Source organism: Sceloporus occidentalis, unplaced genomic scaffold (genome assembly GCF_023333645.1).
Source record: "Sceloporus occidentalis isolate IW3139 unplaced genomic scaffold, rSceOcc1.0.p SCAF_178, whole genome shotgun sequence".
Lineage (NCBI taxonomy): Eukaryota > Metazoa > Chordata > Lepidosauria > Squamata > Phrynosomatidae > Sceloporus > Sceloporus occidentalis.
The window spans coordinates 1,737,501-1,748,145 of NW_028317158.1; the positions used below are offsets into that span (position 1 = coordinate 1,737,501).

The 10,645-nt window shown below is 39.9% G+C and overlaps 1 protein-coding gene across 1 annotated transcript; it reads right to left on the minus strand.

Annotated features, from left to right (window-relative positions):
• Positions 1 to 247: 247 nt before the first annotated feature.
• Positions 248 to 4,686, minus strand: LOC149278876 (nuclease EXOG, mitochondrial-like). The gene is made up of 6 exons (XM_089501676.1): positions 4,551 to 4,686; positions 3,570 to 3,719; positions 2,730 to 2,869; positions 1,960 to 2,036; positions 1,527 to 1,641; positions 248 to 694 (listed from the first exon to the last, which is right to left on the minus strand). Exons 1-6 carry the CDS (start codon positions 4,684 to 4,686, stop codon positions 248 to 250), a joined length of 1,065 nt encoding a protein of 354 aa, XP_089357802.1.
• Between the last annotated feature and the right edge of the window lie 5,959 nt (positions 4,687 to 10,645).

Genomic DNA, 10,645 nt, shown 5'->3' on the forward strand with positions numbered 1-10,645 from the left:
TTGGGAAGCCTGCTCTGTTAAGTTACTAACGCTGCAAAATACAGGTCAATAAAAGAAAAGAAAAAACAAAAAGTAGTTTATACAGTAAAGCAAGCCCAGCCCTTGCATGATTAATGAAGTCATAATTCAATAATAAATTGGCTGTGGCGGCAAAAAAAATTTAAAAAATAGTTTATTAGGACCCCACATGTTGATAAACTGAAGATTTTATATTTTTAAACCCCCCCATATAAAACAAACAGCCTTTTTATCCTCTCCTTCTCTCCTGCTGATCGTTGGTCTCCCCTGACAGCTCTTTCTTTTTCTGTTCATACAGGCTCGTCAGATAATCATCGGGTTTTATATCGGCCTCTCTCAGCTCCGACATAATTTTCTCGACCTTCTGCAAGTTGCGGGCGTTCTTCATCCTCCGCCCAGCAATGTACAGCTTAAACTCCTCGAGCTGGATCAGTCTGCAGCCATCCTCTTCGCAAAGGTCTTTGAAGCCGTCCGCCCCAGGGAAAAAAATCAACCCAGACATTTTCTCTAACTCTTCGAGCTGGACTTGATATTCGGGCAACTGACGGTCAAACCCGATGGGGATATTGGGCACCACAAAGGCCCCGACGGCCAACGCCTCTGCGGAGTCCTGCTGCCGGGCGAGGATGACCTTGTAGAGGTGGGAGGGCACCGCAACGTCATCTTTCCCAATTACCTGCGCGTTAGAATCAGAGAACAAAAAATATTAACTGCTGTAGATTAAACAGATCGGCCCCATTCGGCCCCCGTCTAGTCTGCCCGTTTCTCCCGCTGTAAAGACTCAAACCTTAATCAAGTCGATGGTCTCGTCTTAGATTCAGGAGCCGTATGTCTATCTCATGCATGTTTAAATTATTTCACTGTATTAGCCTCTACCACTTCTCCTGGGAGGCTGTTCCACTTATCTACCACCCTCCCAGGAAAAGAAAAAAAAAATCCCTCCATTCCATCTCATCCTCCAGTTTTAGACCCTGGCCTCTTGTTCTAACATTTCTCCTCCTTTGTTGAACCCCTTTATGTGTTGAAATGCTTCTACGCACCGATACAGTTACTGTTCAGAACACACACAAAGGAACACGGTGTATACGAGACACATACTAACAACACGGAGATATTCACGTGTCACAACATTGATACAATTTGGATCTGTGCATAATACTCACATTTAGGGTAACTAGTATTTGCAAGACTAAAATTTCTCATCACGCTATCCTTTTCTCTTATAAAGTTAATTTAAAATGTTCAAAATTATAATTTAATCGATTTCTAATCTTATTCTCCTCACAAGAAACGAATGGAAATGAGATGCAGCTTTTCTTCCGACGCTAAGGAATCAAGTGGAATTTTAGTTTACTGATAAGTGAGAAATTCATTTCACGAATGAACGCTCCCGGCACCTGTCTGATTTGTTAAGGAGGAGACGTCGGCTACTTTTTTATTTTTATTTTATTTTTTTTAAACAGTAAACCTGGTGTTTTTGGAAACCAGGCGCAAAACCGCACTCTGACCTGATAAGACACTCTCTTTCTTCCGTCTTCCTGCGTTTCAGGCAACACTAGAGGCCCGGAGACAACCCAAACGTCTTCATATTTTTTTGTCAAGTCTCGGCAATACATTTCAAGCCTAATAAAAAAATAAAAAAAAAAAGTAAAAAAAGGTGGTGTTATGGACCTCACCCCCCCCTGAAAAAAATAAAAAAAAATATTAAATAATATTATAGTATATTATAGTATCAAATAGAAGAGTTTGGTTGTCTTTCGTTATTAACTTTCAGCTTTAAAAGCATCATTTTAAGGCATTTAGCAAAATGACTGTTATGGATTCATTTGGCCAGATAGTTATGTTTTTTAAAGTTGAAAGTTAATAACGAAAAGACAACCGAATTAAAATATTTTTTCAATATTGAATAGCAAACATTAACTACATATTTATATCCCTCACCTGTTCCAAAAGCCAGCATTATTCTCATAGTTTTGCGGTACAATGTTGGACAGGTAGAATGTTTCCGCCATGGCCTCCTATAATTCACAGGGAAACTTCAGTTAGGCGTGTATTAGATAATACGCTTATTACATCACAAGCCAAGCACTGGTAATCAAAGTAATTTTTTTTACCTTCAAACTAAACCCTTCCCCCTCACGATTGTAAAAGAGCCTTCCGTGGATAAGCATAATTCCATCCATGCAAAAATATTCACAGAACAGATCAGAGTCATTCAATAGTTCCAACTCACTCTACTGAGCAGACATGCGCCTTTTACCATAAAATGTGATGGAATACAGTAAGATAGTGGGCTGGCACTTTCTGGATCGGGGAGGGGGGGTTATCGGGGAGTAAAGCCAAGTGACCCCATGCCCTGCCCTGACATATGTATAGACACAAACTTACACACTCATGCTAACATACACCCACATGCTTACAATATCAAACACAACCGACCCAGGGCTTATTTATGCATGTTTTCTTTCTATAAATGTACTAAAGCACTACATACACACCAAAAATGGGTTCTTAGAAAATTTGATGATATCCTTTTTCAGAATCACTATTTCTTCCCCTCTCTAGTACAGAAATACTCTTGTACCGTCGAGCTCACACCGTTATCTGTTTTGCGGCTACATTTAAATAAATCCCTTTGTCCAGTAAATAGTGATAATTTATATTTTACAAAGTAAAATATGTATCGATAGCAAAATAAGAAAATGCCATACGGTGGAGAATTTGTTGTCCCCAGCTGGTGCCATGTGCCCTCGGGACCATCCGCTCTTAAAATAGTCTTCATTGGATGCGCTAAAGATTTTGGGGATGTTTGGATCTGGTTTAAATTTGCAATGTTGTCTGTCGGCAACACCTGGAATAAACCGTGTATGTCAGACTACAAGTCATTTAGGAAAATGGCCAATTTTCTCGTTAATTCATTCACACATAATCAATAACCGATTGGTCCAAAGAGTATCAGATCCCAAGAGGTCTTTGGCCCCAAACCTTAGCCCCCTGCACCCTGAAGACAGCATGTCTCAATATGTTAATGTTACAATCAATTTAAAATTAACCCCTTTGTTACATCGCTATGCAATCTGCTAGCGCTATACGAAAACACGGAATACCTTGGCTTGAGCCTAATTATAGACTGCAGTGGAGCTACACTGCCATCTAGTGGAGAAAAACGTTTGCTACAGAAAACCAAGCTTTTAAACAAAATCTGTTCTGTATATTAATTTTTGGACAATGACTTAAGAATGCTGGACACTGCGATATATATATATATATATATATATATATATATATAAAATGCTTAGAATGTACAATGCAGGACAAAAACATCAATGTCTATTGGAACAGAGGTGGCAAAGCGAGTTCTTATATAAGAGAATTGGCAAATGCACATGGGGGGTTTGCAAGGGACCACACGAGTTAAAGTCCACATAATGGCTGAAGTGTCCCTTTACCAATCACAGCTGCCAACTATCCACCGATCATATCCATTAAGTCTCGCAGTGGGCGACAAGGACACGGGGGGATACCATCCCGTAAACGTACACCTCACTTACCGTCGAGTTTGTCTTTTGAAAGATGCTCGATAACCCATCTCGGAGTCTTCTTTGCTTGATCATACGACAACGCATGGTTAAGGTACCGCCGGACCTCCGCACCGGCCCGCGGGAACCCAAACTCTTCTAAAGGAGACTGTTCTACTGGAACTAAAAAAAACCAAACACGATTAAAAAAAATAACAAAAATTCACGTTGAGATCATCACAAAATTCTGGTGTCTAAAGAAGCCTTTATTGAACTATAAAAATATAGGTGAAGCGATTTCTATTTTTTTTTTTTTTTTTTTAAATAATCAGAGTTTTCTAAAGCGTTTATGTAGATAAAGTTTTACTTTTCTCAGTAATTTCAGTTTTTGTTAATTTAAAGATTTACCTATAAACGTCATCGGGCAGCAACAGCGCCACGTTTCTGATGGACGGAGGTAAGCATTACGTGACGGCTGAGCGCTAAAGCCTGGGAGCACGAAGACTTCCGTGGCAGAGACCCTACGGGCGTCACCTTCTGTGAAGTGAGGGGTGGCATGAGGCAGGGACTGTTGGTGCCTACACTTTTGGAACTACAACTCCCATGATGCATTGTCATCTTCAGCATTTATGTTTCAAACCTATGGTTATCCCAGAGCAGGCTCGGCCTCATTCACAGTTGGCTGCCATATATTTTAACAATATATGCTATCTATAAGTGATATTTAGTTATAGTGTGAATATTGTAGTCCCATAGGGACAGCACCCAACTGGTCCAAACGGCACACCCAGGACTGGTGTAATAGTTATTACGCATATATATTGTATTATATAAACACACATGGCTGTATAACATATATAATGTATATGTAATATATCTGTATGAATATATATCTTTACACACACACGCTGTATATGGTACATTGTGCCCCTCCTCTCCCCTGTTACATTGTATCTGCTGACAGAAGGTGAGGTGCGGGTTCAATCCCCGCCGGGCGCGCTACGTTTCTCTCACCCGGTTCCTCTCTCCTCCCGTCCCACAGCTGCAGAGCGGCCAGGCAGGAAGCACCGGCAGCCGCGGCCCCCACTACAAACCCTCCGAGGAAGGAACGGCGGCGGGAGAACAGCCTGCGGGAGAACGGCCCGGACATGGCGGGAAGGGGAGGCGTGGCCTGACGATGAAAGGCGGTGAGTGACAGGGGGGCGGAGAATAAACTGCTGAAACTTGTGCTCATAGCCGGAAGTGCCAAATATACTGTGTTAGCGGACCGTGTAGCTCCGTTTCTCGGGGTTCTGTGGGACGGATCGAGCCGTCAGGCCAAAAATGTACAATTTTCCTAATACTCAGGAATTTACCGGTAACGAAGCAAAATCACATAAAAAAGTCCTATTTGGCCCTGATAATTACTGCAATCCTTATAGTATATAAAACATATATATATATATAGTATATAAAACATTAATATATATATAAATTAATATATTAAACAGGCTCAGCTCATATAATAAACATGGCTTGAGTTCCATGTTTCGCCCTCTGCGGCGTCTTCGGTTGGTGATGGTCGGGTGCTAAAATAAATAAATATATAAAGTGTCGCGCAAAAAGAAAAAAAAAAACAAAAAAAACCCCACAATTTAAAGATATAAAATTCACCAAAGTTGTGACACACACAGTGTATAATCCACCAGAAATATAATTGAAAACAATACTTATATCCTCAATTAAGTGGAATTGGCATCCAACCGTTTTCAAATGGAGGCTTGTTGACATATGAAAATCAAAAACAAATAATCATAGCTAAAATAACCCCGCGCCCCCGTATCTATGACTAGGCCCACCTATTCTCAAAGTAAGACCACCGAGCAGGGAGGAGGGGCGCCTGCGCGTTTGCCCCCATTTCAAAGATAATTGCATCTTGGCCCTTTAAATGCTTACATACAGCCTGCAGTCCCCTCGGCCAGTGCAACACACCGATAAGTCGAAAAGCTTTGTTGCCAGTGCAGCAGAAAAAGCTTCATAAACATTTGTGTTTTTATCTATTCAAGCTTTAAATGGGGAGAGGCCAGGGAAGGACTAATGAATTAGGAAAGGAGAAGGGTTATGTCTTTATGTTAAAAAATGAAAATGGTTTGTACTCCCTATCATAAATCAAACGTAACTTTTATTATTATTTATTGTTTTATATAGCACCATCATATTCCACGGAGCTGTACAACGGCTACATGACATCACTAAAAAAAGATTACACATATATATATATATATATATATATATATATAAATCATTATAATGAATTGAAGCCAGCAAAATGAATAAATCCACACAGCTATAAAGTAGATGGATATCCAACTAAAGGGATGACATCATCTAGTGATTTACTGAAGAAAAATGTAAGATAAAGTGCGCCCAACACAGGGCAAACTGATAAAAATGATAAAGTTAAATTAAGATAAAGCCCCGGGCTCAGGGGGTACACACAGGGCCGGCCCTACAATGGAGCCGAGTGGGGCAATTGCCCCAGGTGGCCCTTTTGAGGGGGCGGCACTTTGCCGCCCCAAGCGTTTTTTTTTTGGTTTTTTTTTTGAAGCGGAGGAGAGGGGCGCCCCTCTCTCTCCTCTACGAGCCCCCTAGCTCGGTCTCGGTGCCGCCTTGTAATGCAATTTCGCTCAGCATTACAAGCCGGCACCGTGGCAGAGCAGGGAGACTCCATAGCGACGCTGGATCGTGCATCATCGATGACGTACCTGGTACGTCCCGGTCTGTGGGTGACACCCAACCAGGAAGTACCAGGTACGTCATCGGTACGGAAGGGGTTAAAGACCTGGTGCAGGGGACAGTAAGATATTGTCCTGTATAAGGCAACGGTAAGACCAAACCCTAAATATGAAGTGCAGTTTTTGGTGCTGGTTCTTAAAAAGGACACCTCAAGATTGTAAGCTTGCGAGCTGAGCCTCTCCACCTAACGTATCGGTTTGTCTTAGGCTGTCGATCCTCATCTTGTCTCAGACTCCTTGAATTTATGTATTGCAAGAAACGCCGCGTAAATTGTTGGCACTATATACATTTTTTTTGCACAACTAGGACTTTCTTCTAAAACTTCTAATTTATATATAATTTAGTATAAGAAAGTGGGCAAAAATAAATAAAAACATTTTTCACAGTATTGCAGTTGATTTCTTTAACAGAATAGGTGGGGGGGGGGGAACGAACAAAATGTTATGGGGTATGGCCAAGTCCCACATACATAGGCATGTTACGTTTTTGGGATGCTACATGGTCTAAATTGGAAAATGCAAATTTCCATTTTTTTTTCTCAAACTTGGACATTTTAGAGATCGATTTACCGGGCCCATGTCTCATTTGAGGCAGTACGGTTTTTTTCTCATATTTAAATTAAACCCAAGAAAGCTATATATATAATATAATGTTTTTGTCTGACTGGTTAGGCGCACAAAAAATCTGCACCATTCCCTGAGTTCAGCAATTCTCGGTCTGTACAGGTTCGACACGGTTATGGGACATTAGAAAGTCTAAATTAGAACATGCATAATTCTGTTTTTTTTTTTAAATCAGGAACTTTACAGATCAATTTTCTTGGCCCATTTCTCATTTGAGGCAGTGTGGGGGGGGGGGGTCTGCATATTTCAACTTAACCCAAGAAAACTATATATTTTTGAAAGCTATTTATCTAGGGACATACGGACAGGTTTTATGCATTTATGCAGCTGTTATCTAACCAATATCTTCAGATATTTATTGGTTAAAAAAAGTATTCCAAAGAATGCATTTTTCACCAAAAAATGCAATTTCAGAATTTTTTTTTACTGTTTCTGTGCATGTACAAAAACCTCACAATTTGTATTCAGTAACATCCCGCATGTTCAGCAATGCCCTACATGCAAAGGTTTGAAATGCTTATAGCACATTTCTGATCTGAAGCGTGACATTTTTATCAGAGATTTATCCAAATTTGATTTGTAAATAATAAACGGGGGGGGGGGTGTTATCAAGGCTGTCATTCTGATGGTCTTTCTTGGGCAAGCACTTGCCAGCCATGTAATTGTCCACACACCTAATCAGCCATCCACCAAATAATCAAAAAATTAAATCTCACTTCCCGCCCAACGTACTTAACTTTCTAAACTAACATACTTTGGTTTGTTTTTTTTTAAAGCACTTGACAAAATAACCAGGACTAACCCCAATTACCTAACCACCCACCAAATAGTCTTAATTAAAAAAAAAAATCAAATAATTTTAAAAATTACTTACCTCTACTTTAAGTAAACCAAGCTTACTTATTTAATATCCACCAAAAAATCTTTTTCATTTAAAATTAAAGTTAAAATTAACCGCTAACATAATTTAGACATAACAATTCACCCATGCAACTTATTAGCTAAAAACCCCTAACCTTAAAATTCCTCAGTTACCCCAACACTAAAATTCCCTGCTAAGTAACCCTAAAATTATCTGCGAAATAACCCTAACCCAATGAATATAATACATAAAAAAAATCAACCTCACAATGCAGAGGTGCGGAGAACAGAGACCAAGGCGATTCTGCTTGGCATTTCCTTTGTCTATTGAAAGTACTATTGCACGCTGTGTCCTCAACGGTAAGGAACTGCAGTACGTAATAATACGTCCTGCGTCACAAAGGGGTTAAATAAGGGCTGGATGGCTTTTAAGTACAGAAGAATATACAGGGATATAATCGGTTATGATTAGGAGAATCCCTAGGAATTGTTCTTTTTTGCAACACAATTGAAAATCACTTCATTGTGTTTGTTCAACCTAAATTATAGTTACTATATGCAAGAAAGACCCCTACAAAAACACCAATGCCCCTCACAAGCTCTGCTGAAGCCATTGCTGCCTATTTCCCCCAAACAAAAGCCTGTTACTGGTATAAAACGACTTCCATTTGGTCATTAACATTCGAGAGAACCCAATTAACCCCTTGGCTGCTAAGCCATTTCCCACCCTGGTGCTAAGCTGGTTTTCGGCATTTTGGTGCATCTCACGTTTAAACGCGTTTATAAGTAAATTTCTTGGGAATAAACTATACAAACCATATATTGTTTTTTTCAGCACACCCAGCAGATTCCAAATATACCATTTCCATATGTGTATGTCTCATCAGGTTTGCAAAATATAGCCAAAAATGGGAAAAAAGTGTAATTTTTCACTTCCGACTCAATAAAAACTAGTTTGTAATTTTATTTTTCTAAACTCTAATATCAAAAGCTGTGCTGCTAAATATTTGTAGTAGGTAACCGGTCTAAAATAAACAGAAATTGAGTTTTTCTAATATTTTATTGCTAAAAGTTACATTTATTAGACTATCACAAAAGACATCTTTGCATTTAATGCATGGCTGGCATCAATTAAACAGCTCTAGCTGCCTGGGATGTTAAAATATGCCAACAAAACTATATATTTTTAGAAACTACACCCCCAGCCGCAGCAAATGAGGTCTTATTTGTATCACAAATCTGATGTGCACAACAAATAAATGAATATCACACTTATAAAAATAAAAAAAAAATAAGTTAAAAGCGCCAAGTTAATTTATGTCTTGCGCACTCCAGTCTTGTGCTATGAATACATGCAGCCCCTCATTTAATGCGCCAAGGGGTGTAGTTTCTGAAAATGTATACTTTATGTACCATAATTTAACTTCTCAGCTGTCTAGAGCTGTCTAATTGCAGGCATCACCCCTAAATGTTTTAAGACAATTTTTGACAAGATTCTCCAATCTGCCATATCTGAAGTTAAAGAGATCTAGACATCTGGGAAGTTAAATTAGGGTACATAAAGTACACATTTCAAGAAACTACACCCCTTGGCGCTTCAAATGAGGGGCTACATGTATTTCTAGGACAAAAGTTGAGTGCACAAATAATCATGGAATATGTCGCTTTGGCTAGAAAATAGTTTTTTTCTAACCATAGCGACATGTTCATTTGTGTCTTGCGCACTCCAGGTTTGTACTAGAAACACCCCTTGGCGCATCATATGAGGTACAAATACACCTCATTTGATGCGCCAAGGGGTGTAGTTTTTGCAAATATGTACTTTTTGTGCCATAATTTAACTTCCTACGTGAGCAGTAATGCCACGTCAAGGCTTCAACCCTAATTACTGACCATTCACACGCCTTTCATATCTACATTCACTCACAGAAGCACACACCATACTTTCCATACATTCACTCACAGACGCACACGCCATTCTTTCCATACATTCACTCACAGTAGCACACACCATCCTTTCCCCTTACAATCCCAAAGAAATGATGGTAAAGGGAGAAAAAAAAATCACTTTTACAGCAAAAATAAGTTTTGCCATAAAAATGCAAGGCGCTCCAGCGATGAGATGGTTACTCACGTACCGCACAGGCTAAATGGCTGATTTTAATAATATTTGCAGTTCATCAGGATTTAAAAAATTTGATTCTTTTTTCACAAGCATTATACCATTGGAAAGGTGAGGCGATTACCTTTCCAACGGTATATGTTGGGGGTCTGTAGCTGAGATACAGGCATCTAAGCAGCATGCCCCCATACCGCTTTAACTGACAATTGTCAGTTATTAATAAAGTTACGTGGTGACGTCATTGCGCGTGCCGTCACCGGCCGGATCGGGTGGCCCCGGTGATGCCCTTCAGTGTGAGGGGCAGATCGCCGGGGTAGGTAGTGATGGGGGTCCACAGACCTCCATAAAGGTAGGAGAGTGCTAGCGACGGCATGGTGCCGTCGTTAGCACCTGACTGGGACTGCTAGCGACGGCACCATGCCGTCGTTAGCAGTCAAGGGGTTAAAGGAACATTCTAGAAAACCCAATTAAAGGAACATTCTAGAAAACCCAATTAAACGAACGGTGTCTAGCCACCCTAGCTGATCTAGCATGCCAGTGGAGCTGCAGGGTTAACTCCATCAGAAGACACGTGTGAAATACTACTTGGATTTTACTAACGCAGTAAATAATGTAACATCTTGTGTTTTATTTAAAAGAAAAAAAACGAAAAAAAACCCCCATGGACACGACTGTTGCTTTAAGAATAACATACACAAAGAACGAGAAAAACAAGACCACAGATCAAT